Source organism: Capricornis sumatraensis, chromosome 19 (genome assembly GCF_032405125.1).
Source record: "Capricornis sumatraensis isolate serow.1 chromosome 19, serow.2, whole genome shotgun sequence".
Lineage (NCBI taxonomy): Eukaryota > Metazoa > Chordata > Mammalia > Artiodactyla > Bovidae > Capricornis > Capricornis sumatraensis.
Genome location: NC_091087.1, coordinates 41169409 through 41184833, shown reverse-complemented (window position 1 = coordinate 41184833; position 15425 = coordinate 41169409). Strand labels below are relative to the sequence as shown.

General features: G+C 52.4%; 1 protein-coding gene across 2 annotated transcripts; it reads right to left on the bottom strand.

The window, feature by feature from the left end:
• Positions 1–568: 568 nt before the first annotated feature.
• Positions 569–6555, bottom strand: CYP1A1 (cytochrome P450 family 1 subfamily A member 1). 2 transcript variants are annotated; one of them, XM_068990856.1, is made up of 7 exons: positions 6468–6555; positions 3212–4074; positions 2543–2669; positions 2365–2454; positions 2149–2272; positions 1936–2022; positions 569–1774 (listed from the first exon to the last, which is right to left on the bottom strand). In XM_068990856.1, the coding sequence occupies exons 2-7, from the start codon at positions 4046–4048 to the stop codon at positions 1489–1491; spliced, it is 1551 nt and encodes a 516-aa protein (XP_068846957.1). In that variant the 5' UTR covers positions 4049–4074; positions 6468–6555; the 3' UTR covers positions 569–1488. The 2 variants fall into 2 exon arrangements, with proteins under 2 accessions (XP_068846957.1, XP_068846958.1); XM_068990857.1 differs by having other exon boundaries at positions 3212–4071; positions 6468–6551.
• Positions 6556–15425: the final 8870 nt, after the last annotated feature.

Below are 15425 nucleotides of genomic sequence, written 5' to 3'. Positions count from 1 at the left end.
AGTTGGCTCTAGTGGTAAAGAACCCACCTGCCAATGCAGGAAACATAAGAGATGTGAGTTCAGTCCCTGGATTGGAAAGATCCTCTGGAGGAGGGCATGGCAACCCACTCCAGTATTCTTGCTTAGAGAATCCCATGGACAGAGGAGCCTGGCAGACTATAGTCCATAGTCACAAAGAGTTGGACACAACTGAAGCAACTTAGCATGCATCCACGGACAATGAATTGGATGATGTGTTAATAAGTTAGTTCCCCTAACCAGCTTAGGAGGCTCTTGAAGGCACCATGTTTTATTCACTTTATCTCCCCCAATGCCTGCTTCAGAGAATGTTCTTCATCAATGTGTGATCAGTTAGAGAAGGAGGAAGGCAGTGAAGTGACAGAGTCTTGTGCCCAAACCAGACTGCGAGCTGCCTGAGAGCAGTGGCTTCTGACAGCTCCTGAGAGCACCGCCTCCTCCTCCCCCGCTGTGTCCTCCCACAGCAAAACCCGACACGAGACTGGGCTCAGAATGGGCATGTAGATGACTTCATTCAAGATTTTTAAAGTCTCCACCAATACGGACTTCTGAATAATATCTTTATTTAGCTCAGGTAGATAGATATTTCCTACACATTTCTGGATACCTGGGTTAGAATTTTCTTCATGGCTCTCAATAAGCTGCTCTTAAGCTCTCATATATGGTAAACACAAACATACAAACACAATGCAGGCTAAAATTTTTAAAAGACTTTTTAACACAGGGTATATTGAAAGGAGATGCAGTAGAAAGTGACTCGATTACCACCCCCTCCCTCCTGATCCAGTCCTGGTGCCTGGATTTGGGCCTCCCTCTGCTCTCTGCTTCTGTTAGACACAAGTTCTCAGCCCTACCTGGACAGGAACAAGGGCCTCACAAGGTCAGGCAGCAGCCCCACCCCTGCCTGCAGAGAGGAAGGTCATCTCCCAGGCAGAGTGTCCCAGACCCTAGTGGTCAGATTTCTCAGTCTTGTTTAAGCAGGGAGACCACTTCCATGTCAGTATTCTGGACTGCCTCTTCCCTTCAGTCTTGACAGCTCCCAATTGTCAAAGAGATTGGTCAGGCCCTGGTGTGACCTGCTCTGAATGTTTCTCAAGCCAGTCAGCCTCCATGGAAAGCCAACCAGCTTGTGGGACGGGCCCAGGGGCTTCCCAAAACCTCTTTAGAGGCTTCCAGAGGCCTGAGGATCCTCTAGCCCTTCCAGCACAACTTCAGAAGGGCTCCATCAGCTCCTGTGTGGCCTCTGATGTGTCCGCTATCTGTGGTCAGTGTGCAGAAGGACAAGTCCAGGGTGGGGGGCAGGTATGATCCCTCAAGCTTGCACACAGCTCAGACAGCAAAAAAATCAGCCCAACAATGTCTGTGGGTTTAGGCTCCCCTGGGCTAGGCCCCTGGCCTGGCTGCCCAGACAGGGGCAGGGCTGTCTGTCCCCCAAGAGTACATGGGCTGTCTAGGCTGCAGGACTCTCCCCTAAGAGCGCATGCGCACCTGAAAGTGCTCACAGCGGGCGTGCTTCATGGTCAGCCCATACAGGGGGGTCATGTCCACCTTCACACCCGGGGTCACGTGGAATTCCACCTGATGCAGCAGGATGGCCAAGAAGAGAAAGACCTCCAAGCGGGCAATGATCTCACCAATGCACTTCCGCTTGCCCAAGCCGAAAATAATCACCTTCTCACTCAGTACTTTGTTGACGGTGCCATCAGTAGTGAGAAACCGTTCTGGCCGGAACTCAGATGGATCCTCCCATAGCTTCCTATAATCAGACAGAAGAGCTGAAGAGGCAGCCTGGGGACTCAGAACCATCAAGCGGGTTGAGCCCCAGCTGAAAAGAATAGGGTTCAGGCAAGTGGCCCAGAGACAGCAAAGTGTGAAGCTCAGGAGCTGGGGAGCTTTCCCTGCCCCTTCTCAACTTACTGGTCATGGTTGATCTGCCATTGGTTCACAAAGACACAGCGCCCCTTGGGGATGTAAAAGCCATTCAAATTGGTGTCTCTTGTGGTACTGAGGAGGGAGGAAGCTCAGTCAGGCTCAGGGCCACAAGGAGATCTCCCTGCCTCCCATTCCCTAGCCTTCCTACCACCCTGATCAGGCCCAGCATCAGACAGCAGCAGATCCATGGGGCCTCACCTGTGTGGGATGGTGAAGGGGACGAAGGAGGAGTGTCGGAAGGTCTCCAGGATGAAGGCCTCCAAATAGGGCAGCTGAGGTCTGTCAGAGAGCTGGGGCCACCGCGCCCTGCCAATCACTGTGTCTGCAGAGCACAGAGGACCAAGCAGGTCAGGGGCCACTCAGACCTTGGCTGGGCCTCCTGCCTTGAGCACTCTGAGGGAAGCCACCACCTACCCAGCTCCTCCTGAATCTTTTTTTGCACCCTGGGGCTTGTCACCAGGTACAGGAGGCTCCAGGAAATGGCAGTTGTGACTGTGTCAAACCCTGGCCAGGGGAGAACAGAGGGAGAAGTTAGGTACTTGGTGGATCAGGGCAGCTGGCCATAGGAATGGTATAATGGGGTAATTCATACCGGCTCCAAAGAGGTCTATCACGACATTAATGATCTTCTCATCCGACAGCTGGATATTGGCATTCTCGTCCAGCCTCTTATCCTGACAGTGCTCAATCAGGCTGTCTGTGATGTCCCGGATGTGACCCTGGGTAGGGAAGGCCCACAGGTAAGGAAGATCCCAAACCCAGAACTGCCTCTCCATCCAGACCTGGTCCCTTCCCATCCCTAGCATCTTTATCCAAGAGGTGACCACACACACACACCCCTACCCTCCCAGCTTCTCTTGTCTTTCCAAGGCTCTCTCCTGACCCAGAATATTTGCAGCCCCAACTCGAGGGACATTTGACAGAGTCTAGTAACATTATCATCTGCACATGCCCTTTACACCTTTCTCTCCCATGAGGCCAGAAGACCAACTCTTCTTGGTTCCTACCACAACTAACTTAGGGTCCTGCATGGACTGGCTCTACAGTAGATACTGCTGTGTGATGGATAGTTAGAAGGGCTGGCCAATAAAAAGTTCTATTTTCCTGCCAAGGACGGAATCCCCTCCACTACTGGCTTCAAAATCCCAGGCTGAAGGCCTGTGAAAGCCTACCAAACTCCACTCGGCCCCAGCTATCTCTGACTCCTGACCCCTGACTCTCCCTGCTCCCTGCCACCCACCTGCCTCTCCCTAGGGTATACCTTCTCAAACGTTTTATAGTGTTCCTTGACTATCTTCTGTACAAAGACGTAGAACCTCTGATTCAGGTCCTTGAAGAGGTCCAGGGCAGTGTTGGGCAGGTACCGGAGGACAGGGATGAAGTCAGCTGGGTTCCCGGAGGCAGTTATCTCCCCAAACTCATTACTCAGGTTGATGAGGCTAAGAAACTCTTGGTCATCGTGGTCATAGCGCCGGCCAAAGCATATGGCACAGATGACATTGGCCACTGAGACCACTACATACCTGTAGGGGTCGAAGCGCCCAGGCCCTGACATCAGCTCCTGGAACTTGCCCAGGAGGGCCTCAGCCTCCTTGCTCACATGCTCTTCCAGGTAGCAGGAGGACGAGGATGCCGGGTCTGAGGCGGTGGAGAAACTCTTCAGGGCATTCTGGGCCAGGCGTCGCCGGGCAGCCCACACCGGTCCAGAGTCTGGGTTGAAGGTCATGCTCTGGCCGTCAGAGATCAAGGTGAAGCTGTAGAGGTCGGGCCGGCCCTTGAAATCATCGCCCTGCCGCACCAGCGCCTGCCGGATGGTGTCCAGGCCGCTGAGCACCAGCACGGGTGTGCGGCCAATGCGGATCTGCAGCACGTCCCCATAGCGCTGGCTCAGCTGCGACAGGACCACGTGTGGGTTCTTCCCCAAGGTCAGCATGTGCCCGAGCAGGGGCCAGCCCCAGGGCTCTGGTGGACTCTTCAGGCCTTGAGGGACCCGAGGCCGCCAGGTCCTGACCACCCAGAATACCAGGCAGAACACAGCAGAGGCCAGGAGAAGTTCTGTGGCCGAGATGGGGATGGGGAGTCCAAACACAGGAAACATGATCCACGTAGATTCCAAGGTGGCTGCTGAGAGGTCAGATGGGAGGAAAAGGTCAAAAGATCTGACAGGAGGATGGAAGGAGCCAGTGTCCTAAAATGTCAGCACACCAGTCAAGAAAAGGGAAAACCTTATCCAGAACTGTTCACTGGGCGTGAAATGGGAGAGGAGATAGGAGAAGCTGTTTGTGGAGCTGCCAACTCCATACCAAGAATTTCAGTCACTCTTCATTCAGTCCTGGCCACAGCCTTTGTGGTAGGCAGCTCTGAGGCTCAGAAAAAGTACATAACTTGCCCAAAGTCACACAGCCAGCAATGATAGAATCCAAACCCAATCCAAACTTGTCTAATTCCAGAACACCTTACCTGCCATACCAAATCTCAGTGTCAGTCTGTGATTTCCATAGAACATCTATACTATTATTTATTTCATATTTTTCTAAAATCAACTTTAAATCCACCCACGTAGCACCGTTTCACACAGTAACATCTGTGTGAAAATACAGGTTTGTTTTTTTCCCCTAACATATATTAAAATAAGCACATAATCGATGTGTGTCACCCAATTCCCCTGAGTATTACCCACCCAACTTGGGACAACACTACCAAAGAACTAAGGATCCCCTCTTCTTAAGCCGCGTTTCACATCTGGGGAAACTGACCTCCAGAGGAGGCACTGACTTGGCTAAAGGCACCCAGCTCTCAGACAGAGCCAGGGCTCAGACTTCTTAGGTAACGTTTCCTGGGAAGATTCACGGCCATCTTCCCCGTTCCTATGTTCCTGTCATAGGTACAGGAGTGGTCAGATCAACGGATGAAAAGGAATCTTCTCAGTACTGTCAGTTCTCTACGGTTCAAAGCCAGGATTTAGGGAATCTGGCCAGACACCGGGACACAGTGGGGAGGGGACAGGTGACTGCCCCCTTTCCTTACTGTCTAAGCCACAGTGCCCTTAGCCCCAACTCTCTGCGCTCAGCAGACTCACAGTTTAAACACAGCAGGAGGCCAACTAGATTGAGGCTCCCGGTCACACAATTCCAGGCCAAGGTTTTCACTGGGCTCAGTTCTCAATGAATGAATAGTCTGGACCTCCCCCATTTGCCAGTCACTCAAGAGCTGTGAATAAATGGAAGGATCCTACCAGGCAGAGGCTGTAAGAAAACTCTGGACTGGAATATGAGAAACTAGGAATGGAGCTAAATTTAACTGACACTGACACAATACTTTCTCTAGGTTCAGTCTAGAAAGGGTGTGCAAATTCATGGACTCCTCTCTTCGAGGCGAGGGGCTATGACAGGGGCATCTTACTGATGCCCTGGACTGGAGGTCAGGAGACAAGGGTTCCAGGCTTTATGACATGGCCTTGGATTGGACAGTTCATTTTACGGTTCTGGGCTTCAGTCACATCACCTGAGAGAAGGGATGGGACATGGTCTCTGATTCAGGGTACCCAGCTGATCTCAGATAAGAGAAAACTCTGACCTTTCCTTTGAGGTTAAGCGTAGTTTGACTAGTGAAGTTTCCCTACAGAAGAGCCACCCAAGATGGGGAGGTTGTATGGTTCCTTCCTGAACTACTATAGTTGTCTGTCTAGGGAGGCTTCCTGAAGGAGCTGAACCCCAAAGCACACTTGAGTCCAGACTCCTTGAGCGAACTGGGGACACTGCTAGGCCTTGGCGTGCCGTGGGGTCCCCTTCTGCACACTGGGTGCTCCAAAGACCCCTAGCCTTTGTAAGATGGTAGGAGGCCAAGAGAGGTGTGATTGCTGAGTTTTCAGGGTCAAGTTTTCTGCAGAGGGCATTCTCTCACACTGATCCGCCCCAGCAGAGGCCAGAGAAGACAGTGGAACAGGGCAGGCCCCTGGACAATGCCCAGGACCCCCTCTCAGATCAGCCTCCCTTGTCCAGCCAACACCTCTCAGCGCTGACAAGCTATGCCTCCGGAGGGTGGCCCCAGCCAGGAGCAGCTTTTGGATAAGGCAGGGTACAGCTGGTAAGAACCCCACTTGCCCCCTTACCCACCCTGACCGCAGAGCAGCCTCCTGCTCACAGAGCCTGAAGGAGTGCTGTACTGGCTCACACAGTCTCTCACACCTGTGTCCTATTCCAACCTTCCAGGTGACCTCCATGGGGAAGCCCCCAGGCATTCCAGGAGTCAGCAGGGGATGAGCTGGAACCTAAGTCCTGGAATGCTGAGAGGGGAGCAGTTCTGGTACTAGCCATGGAATCTTGGGCAAGTCCAGCCCTTCCCCTGGGGCTTCAGTTTCCCACTTAGTGAGGGAAGCTGGACTGCCTCCTTACTAAGGACACTCATAGCCTCCTTTTTTTTTTTTTTTTTTGAGGTGCTAGACCAGGAGACATGGAGGCATCAAAATTTTCCTTTTGGCGGAGGGAAGCGACAACCCAGAAACCCCCAGCACTCACCTGTGGCTGTGAGGGGGTGCAGAGCTGGGCTGGGAAGAGTGGTCTCTGCAGCCAGGGACCCCAAAGAAGATCAGGGAAGGCTCCAAGGAATTGTCACCTTCAGAGTGAGGGTGAAAGCAATGCCACCTTTATAGGCAGCTTGGGCGTGCGGCCACGCCTCCCGGAGCGCGGGGATGGGAAAGAGGGAGGGGCAGGGGGGAGGAGAACTGGTGGCTTTTGGAAGCTTTGGGACGGAGGAGGGAGGGGCGAGAGAGGAAGCTGGGGGATAGGTAAGAACCAACTCTGGGGATGCCTCGATCAAGTGCTGGCTCTTAAAGAGATGAAGGCTAGGGACACTTGGGACCCTCAGTCCCAAGGTACCCCTGGACAAGCTCAGAGCCCAATTGGGGAGGAGTTTGGGGAAGAAATCCCATGATAGCCCGAAAGAGGGTATAAGGGTGCTCCATCCCGGGGCACGGGGACCAGTCACCCTCATTTTTGCACCCACTGAACACTGGGAGTGCTTCCTCTTCTCTACCAGCAGATAGGAACCAGGCTGGCAGGCAGGGGCGGAGCTGCCCGGGGATGACCTCCTAACCCCTGTTATTGAGTCCAGGCTCGCGTGAGAAGCATGGCGACCCCAGCCCCGAGGTCATTAGGGCCGGAAGGCCAGAGGCGCCGATGGGCTGGCCCCTTTCCCCAGAGCCTCCCCCACCCCCAGAACCCCCGGAGCCCTGACGACTAGAAGTCCGCGCTCACTGATGGGAGGGCCGGAATGCGGGAAGGGATGGAGAATGTGGTGCAGCCTTGCTAATGTGCGCACTAGCTGGACGCGTTGAGCCGCCCCTAGGACCACTCTGCAAACCAAGGGTACTTCGAGCCAGCACCCTCGGGCCCTCGAGGTTCCTGGGGCTACTAGCGCTTTGGCAGGGCAGAGTAATCGTGCGGCGAGCGGATCTCCCAGCGGCCGAGGAAAGGGTTAGAAGAGGCCTTGGGGTGGGGGTGGGGGGCGAGAAAGGGAGCTCAGGGACTCCTAAAGGGGGCGGGGAGGGGTGGCGGGCGCAGATGCCTCCCCAGGCTAGCGTGCCTGTGTCTGGTACATCCCTCCAGGGGGCAGAGGTCACGCGGCCCATCCCAGCCCCACCTGGCCGGGGGCGCGGTGCCCAGAAATTGCGTGAGAAGGACCCGGAGGCCGGCGCAGCCACCCAGCAGCCCAACTCCCTGGCCCGGCTCGGGTCCTGGCACAGTCACGCGAGCGCGGGGGGGCGGGGGCGGGACGAGGAGCGGGGGTGTGGGGGGAGTCGGGGGCGGGGCTCTTAAAGGGCCAGTCTCTAGCGGAGCGTGGGGGCAGAGGCGGAGCGAGACAAGCCGACTAACGCTCGTGGGTGCGTGATTGGATGGGTGGTGGGGCGGTGCAAAGGGCCTAGGTTTGCGTGCAGAGCTGAGCTTTTGCAAACAAGCGGGCGACTGAGTGTGTCCATAGTTTTGGCCCACGCCTGTGGCGAGACACGCAGCCCCAGCACCGCCTGGGTCAGCTGGTCTGTCCCCGCCCCTGCCGAGCCTTCCCAATGTAGGATGTCCAGGCAAAAAAAAAAGCTTGTTTAGCTCAATGTGTCTCCAATTAACTACATCACCCGTTCTCCGAGTTCAACCGCGCTCCCCAACCCTACGAATGGCACTGCCATCCGCTGGCCCATACCAGAAAACAGAGCCTCATCCTACCCCCTCACCTCCCACTACAGTCAGATGCCACCTCGGGCACTGCACAGATAAGTATTTACCAAACGCCTACTATGTACCAGACACTGTTCTGGATGCCAGTGACTGATACAGGAGTGAACAAAGCTGACCACCTCCTGCTTCCCTGTAGCTTACATTGTGGGGCACGGGGGATGGGAGGTGAGGCCAGAAAATGCCTAGAGAGTCTCAGAGGATGAAAAGTGCTATAGAGAAAAATAAGACAGAGAAGGGGTAGGAATCATGTAGGGGCAGATTGCAATTCAAAGGACATTGAGGAAAGGACACCTAGCCCAGGCAGAAAGGGCAGACACCCAGCCAAGAATCAAGGCACACAGATATCTGGAAGAAGAGTGCAGCTGGCAGAAGGAACAGCAAGTTCAAGGCCCTGCACAGTGGTCCTTGAAAGAAGGAGCGGTACCAGGGGCACTGGAAATGTGCAGTGTCCTGTGACTGGGGAGTTCTCCTGGAATTTGGTGGATGTGAGGATGCTGAGGGTGGAGAACAGCCCTGCCCTAGATGCTGGGAGCACCCTGCTGAGAAGGGACTTCTTTGCGTGAGACAGAGACACTGTGAGGTCTGAGTCAAGGAAGATCACTGGCTAACATGCTGGGAACAGACTGAGGGGTAAAGGACCCATTTCTCCACTTTGATTTCTGTCCATCTTCATCCAGGCCCCCATCATTGCTCCCCAGAGTACTAATAAACTCCAACCAGGGTACCATCTGACTTTCAGTGCCTCCAATTCCTTCTCCACCCTGTGGCATCCCAGGTGTCTTTTCAAAGATGCAAAATCTCATTCCATCACCACCTTGCCCCTTCAGTAGCTCACATCTGAATAGAAACCAGAATCTTTTGCAGAGCCTAACAGGAATGCCCACTTCTACTTTGAATCTTTCCTACATTAAGCCTCAGCTAAGACATCACTGGAGAAGGCAATGGCACCCCACTCCAGTACTCTTGCCTGGAAAATCCCATGGACGGAGGAGCCTGGTAGGCTGTAGTCCATGGGGTCGCTAAGAGTCTGACACGACTGAGCGACTTCCCTTTCACTTTTCACTTTCATGCATTGGAGAAGGAAATGGCAACCCACTCCAGTGTTCTTGCCTGGAGAATCCCAGGGACGGGGGAGCCTGGAGGGCTGCCGTCTATGGGGTCGCACAGAGTCGGACACGACTGAAGCGACTGAGCAGCAGCAGCAGCAAGACATCACTTCCTCTGAGAACACTTCCTGGATCCTTTGCACAGCAAGTTAGATTTCTCCTGGTCTATTTCCAGCATTGCTTCATGGTAATTCTCAGAACATTTGGTTCTTGCCAGGACATGGACCCAAACTGTCACTCCATCCTCCATGCTCTAACACAGAAAATCAGCCTTGGGAAATTGATCTGATAAGCCAAGATCTTGCAAGATATTAATAACAGGTAAAGGAGTTAAGTCCATCTATATTAAGGTGCATGACCAGGGTGTTGAGCCCAAAGTGCTAATGATATAATGATGGAATTTAGGTAACAGAACAGGCAGGAGGGAGGTATTGCTGGGCTTCCATTCTGTCCAGCATCCTTCTATTCATTTCACCTTTGCATCTCAGGCTTGGTCTGAGAATTTTTGCAGTACCCAAGAAAGGTCTATCCTTTACACCAAGTAGGAGCTAAAGCCACGGAGAGTGGAAAGAATGTATGCGGAAGCCGTGGCAAGGAAGGAAGGCACTTCCAAATCCATCACCCTGCTCTGTAGCGCAATCTCTCCTTTGGCTCTCAGAGTCCCCAGCAATGCCGTAGCTCTAGAGAAGCATCACAGAGCTTCCCTGGCAGCTCGGGGGTAAATAATCCACCTCCCAGTGCAGGAGACACAGGTGTGATCCTGATTCAGGGCACTCCCACGTGTGGTGGAGCCTGTGTACTCGAGCCAGGGAACCACAGCTATTGAGCCCGTGTGCCTCAACTACTGAAGCCCGGGAGCCCTAGAGCCCACGCTCCACAAGAGGAGCCACCACAGTGAGAAGCTCATGCGCTGCAACTAGAGATCAGTCCTCTCTCTCCCCGTGGAGAAAAGCCCGTGCAGCAACGAAGGCCCAGAATAGCCAAAAGAAATAAATAAAATTTAAAAAATAAAAGAAGACTCATGGCAGCCTGCCCTTCACAGCTGAAAGACCATCTGCAGAAAAACTCTTCTCTTGGTAAAAGATACGTTGCTTTCCTCCCATTTTCCAAGGGATTCTTTTTTTTTTTTTTTTTTTTATTGTGGCCATGCTGAGTCTTCCTTGCTGTGCACAGGCTTTCTTCTGATGTGGCCAGCCTGGACTACTCTCTAGCTGTGGTGCTCTGGCGTCTCACTGCAGTGGCTTCTCTTGTTGAGGAGCACGGGCTCTGGGGCAAGCGGGCTTCAGTACTTGTGGCCCATATGCTCAGTAGTTGTGGCACACAGGCTTAGTTGCACCTCAGCATGTGGGATCTTCCCAGACCAGGGATCGAACCTGTGTCCCGTGCATTGGTAGGCAGATTGTTAACCACTGGACTACCAGGGTCCACCAGGGAAGTCCTCCAAGGAAATCTTGTTTCCAAAGAAATTTTAGCTAATTAAGCCAATTCCTGTCTCACTTCTCAGCTGGAGAGGCCAAAATCAGAACAAAGCTGAATAACAAATCAAAGCAGAGCCCAGGCCCTTGCTTTGAGGCCAGAGCTCTTCCCACCGTGATTTATTGTCCCAGACTACCAGCAAAGCCCCAGAGGGCCAAAGGTAGACAGGCTCAGTGCCTCGGTCAGAGTGCCCCCTTGTCCCCATCTTCCTGGACAAGAGTCTGATGCACTGGGGTTATGGGAGGCCCTGCACTTCTCATCACCAAGCCTGTCTTGGAGGACAGCTCAGAAGACGGAAGGGGGCCCTCAGGGCACCAGGGCAGAAAAAGAGGGAGACAGGCAGGAGGTTAGAGGACCTTGACCTGGAGTTAAACAGCCAATCCTGGGTCAAAGTTTGTATGCCTTTGCGTGAGAAGCTCTTTGGCTAGAATTCCCTAGCAATCGATACCAGGAACACAGAGGGAAGGGTGGGCAGTGCAGAAAGGAGGGGGCTCTGGGCTAGACACAGTTGAGGGTTTTGGCCAGCCTAGCCTAGAGTCTTCATTCAGCACTGCTGAGGGCTATGTGGTCAGGGGATGAGGAGACAACCAGACTCAGAACAAACTCACTACCCAGTGGTGGAAGTAGGAATCACACCCAAACAGAGCCTAAGCTAACTCTGGAAATGCTACAGAAGGCTGAGAGCCCTAGGGGTGAGCAAAGGAATAGAGAGGAGTCCTGGAGTATGAGGAGAATAGGAAGGGCACCCCTGGCACGAGGCACGGCTGTAACTTGAACAAAGCATGGGAGTGGAAGGTTGGTGTGAGACAGTTTGAGAAGAGTGAAGTTTAAGTGAATATGGAGAAATAGGATTTGTCTTCCAATGTGTCTTCACCCCACCAAGCCACCTGCCACCCCACCTGAGATCCGAGCCCTGAGCGCCTTCCTCTCTGCTACCCGTGCCAAGAAAGATAGAGAGATCCAGTCTGCAGGATCCAAGGTTCAAACGGGGCAGCCCCTAGCTCTCTGGCTCTTGGCTGCTCTAGGCAGGCTAATGAGACTTTCTCAGAATAGTCTTGGTCTAAGCCGGTTGTCTTATCTATTAAAAGTTCTCTCTTTCATTCTCAAGAGAGTCTTGGCTTGGGACTTCCCCCGTGGTCCAGTGGCTAAGACTTCAGGCTCCCAATGCAGGGGGCCCTGATTCGATATTTGGTCAGGGAACTAGGCCCAACAAGACCCTGCATGCTGCAATGAAGATCAAAGATCCAGTGTGCCACAACTAAGACCCGGCACAGCCAAATAAATAATTTTTTTTTATGAGTCCTGGCTTGGACGTACATTATATGGTTACCCCAGTTGATAGTAGAAGACCTGTGAGGGGTTTTGTGTGCCCAGCATCCATTCTCTCTTCAACTAGAAATATCACTTCATTTGTCCTTTGGGGACCACCCCACCCCTACTCTTAGCTGATGGGCTTGGTGGAACTAACCCCATCCCAGGTCCCCAGGCTAACACATGACTCAGGCCAAGCCACTGAGAACCCTTTATGGGAGTTTTAATGAAGTTGTTGGAAAAGCAAAGTTCTCTTTCTGCCAGAAGTGGCTAAGCTGGTTAGAAAATAATTCTGGACCGACCAATGGCCATTTTTAAGAAGCCCATTAGAGGAAAGCAGAACTGAGGGATGAGGGGAGGGAGGGAAAGAATTGATGACCCTGAGCGACGAGGTCCAGTTATTCCTGAAGCCAGGGAAGTTCACCATAGAACTTCTCTATTATGTGAATTGATAGCATCACCACCTCTCCCATCTGCTCCTTTCTCCCCTTTTCCTTCTTCTTTACCACTTCCTCTTCTTTCTCCCCCTTCTCCTCCCCTTCTTCATCTTTCTCTTCTACTAGGAGTTGGGTTTGGGGGCTTGCACCTGAAAGGATTAGAGCCAAAACCTGCAGGCCAGAGAGGCTTACCCAACAGTGCTCTCTGAGTGATTAAACCTCAACACTTGAGGCAGATCCGAGAAGTCCTGGGCAGGTTGGACAGAATCCTAAGAAGTTACTCTTATTTAACAGCTTCTGTGCCAACGGGCCTGCCCCTGTGCCAACAATGCCACCATCAGCAGTATTGTGAGAGGCTAGTTTTATCTCCAGAAGGCCCCATGATGGAGTTGAGGAGTTGTTGGCTGGGGAGTGTCTGGAAAGAACCCACGCTTGAGGCAGAGACCATCAGATGAGTCTGGGCCATCTCACCGCACTAGGAGCAGAGTTCATGCCCTGCTGGCTGGCTGACAGCCTCCCTGGCTGGGAGACACCCTGGGAAGGAAGGTGCCCTATTTTCTCTCCCAGCTGCTAGCTGAGAAAGATATGCCATCCTTTCCCCAAGTTAAAGTTTTTGATGAATCTCAGAGGAAGCAGTCCTTACAATGGCCCGCAAGACCTTTCCAGCTGTGGTTCCCGTGGCCTCTCTGACCTCCTCTCCTATCCCTCCCCCTTGCCTGGGTCACTCCTCTCCAGGCACCAGAGCAGCCTGAGGTTCCTAAGACACTCCAGGTAAGTCCCTCCCCGTATCTGTCAAGGTCAGTCCTTTCAGGAAACAGAGGGGCCCCTAAAACTGAGTCATTGAGGAGAATTTAATAAAGGGACCACTCACAAAGGTTCAAGGTTTAGGGAAATCAGTAGGACAATGCAGCAGCAAATGCAGCAGGAAATCAGTAGGGCAGGCAACAGCAAGGCCAGAAGTGATGGGAGGAAGGAGCAGAAAACAGAACCCAGAGAAGGTGGCTGTGGTAAGGCCATAGAGGGAGCTGGAGCCTTTGAGAGAGTTGCAGATAGCATGCCAAGACCCTACAGGGAGAGAGCCTAAATACTCTGACCTCATTCCATTCACAGCCTCTGATGTCCTGCTGGTAACCTTCCACAGACTGAACCTAGCTAGAAGCCAAAAAGCAGAGGGTCCATTCCTGACGCCCGTGGAAGTCAGTCATTGGGGACTGAGTAGAAGGGTGGAGAGTGGTCTGGAGAGGCAAGTGGACAATATCGACCGATCTGTTCGACATCCGGCCTTTGCTTCTGCTGTTCCTGCCACCTGGAGACGCTTTCCCCCTGGATCCTCATATCTTACCTCCCTGAATATCATTCTCAGTATGCCTTCCTTGGCCATCCTATGTAGAACTGCTACCCTGAATCATAGTCTCCATCCCTCTTCGTAACTTGATATTTATTCATGGCACTTGTTTGACAGGTCTGTGGCACTGAACAAACTTTGAACACACTATGTAGGGACTCCCCTGGTGGTCCAGGGGTGGAGACTCCATTCTTCCAATTCAGGGGGACCAGGTTTGATCCCTGGTCAGGGAACTAGATCCCACATGCGGCACAAATAAGAGTTCTCATGCCGCAACTAGAGATCCCAGATGCTGAAAGATCCTGAGTACCACAACTAAGACCCGGCGCAGACAAATAAATAAGTAATAATTTTTTAAAATACAGCAGCTGCTCCCCACATGTGGCTACTGAAAATTTCAGACATGGTATGTATTTTACTTCTCAATGCTCTGTATGGTCTATATTCCTCGACTAGAATGTGAGTGCCTGCAGAACAGGCACTTCTGTCTGTTGTGCCCAATACTTCATCAACAGCAAACTGGTACATTGCGGATGCCAAATAAATATTTGTTAAATAAATGAATTGTTGTGTTTTTTTAGTCGCTAAGTCATGTCTGACTCTTTGTGACCCCATGGACTGCAGCACGCCAGGCTTCCCTGTCCTTCACTATCTCCTGGAGTTTGCTCAAACTCATGTCCATTGAGTTGGTGATGCCATCCAACCATCTCATCCTCGGTCACCCCTGTCTCCTCCTGCCCTCAGTCTTTCCCAGCATCAGAGTCTTTTCCAATGAGTTGGCACTTCGCATTAGGTGGCCAAAGTATTGGAGTTTCAGCTTCAACATCAGTCCTTCCAATGAATATTCAGGGTTGACTTCCTTTAGGATTGACTGGTTTGATCTCTTTGCTGTCCAAGGGACTCTCAAGAATCTTCTCTAAGCACCACAGTTCAAAAGCATCAATTTGGCATTCAGCCTTCTTTATGGTCCAACTCTCACATCCATACATGACTATTGGAAAAAACATAGCTTTAACTACACGGACCTTTGTTAGCAAAATGATGTCTCTGCTTTTTAATATGCTGTCTAGGTTTGTGATAGCTTTTCTTCCAAGGAGCAAGTGGAAAATGTCAAACCTCCAAATAGCAAAATATGTCAGGTTTGAAATGGTAGTGGCCTGGTGAGATTCTGGGTCTTGTTGGCAGGGCACCAAGTCCAAGATGGCTGGCTGAATGGATTGCCTCTCCAAACCCAGGTCCTTTCTTCAGTACCTGCCAGATGAGTGCTAGTCATCCTGTTGCCAGAAGACACGTGATCAGGCATGATCCTGTTGCCAGAAGACACGTGATCAGGCATGGTCCTGTCTTAAGAAGCTCATCTCAGCCCGGCCCAGCTAAGGCATCTGCCTCATGCCACCTTCACATTAGCCCAGGGCCAGCATCTGGACTGCGTCTCACTGTGGATCACATGGCCATGATCACCAGGAGGCCTTGACTGCTTTCAGTTTTGGAGCCGCGTGGTTCCTCTCAACAGGTCTCAGCTCCTCTTTCCACAATCCGGCTCCACCACAAAAGTCAGAAGAGAGCAGGC

Excerpts from the sequence above, each read along its gene's own strand:
- CYP1A1 (XM_068990856.1), bottom strand. The coding sequence starts at position 4,048 with ATGTTTCCTGTGTTTGGACTCCCCATCCCCATCTCGGCCACAGAACTT. Across the intron at positions 2,670-3,211 it reads ACTATAAAACGTTTGAGAAG|GGTCACATCCGGGACATCAC; the intron begins GTATACCCTAGG and ends TTCCCTACCCAG. Across the intron at positions 2,273-2,364 it reads AAAGATTCAGGAGGAGCTGG|ACACAGTGATTGGCAGGGCG; the intron begins GTAGGTGGTGGC and ends TGTGCTCTGCAG.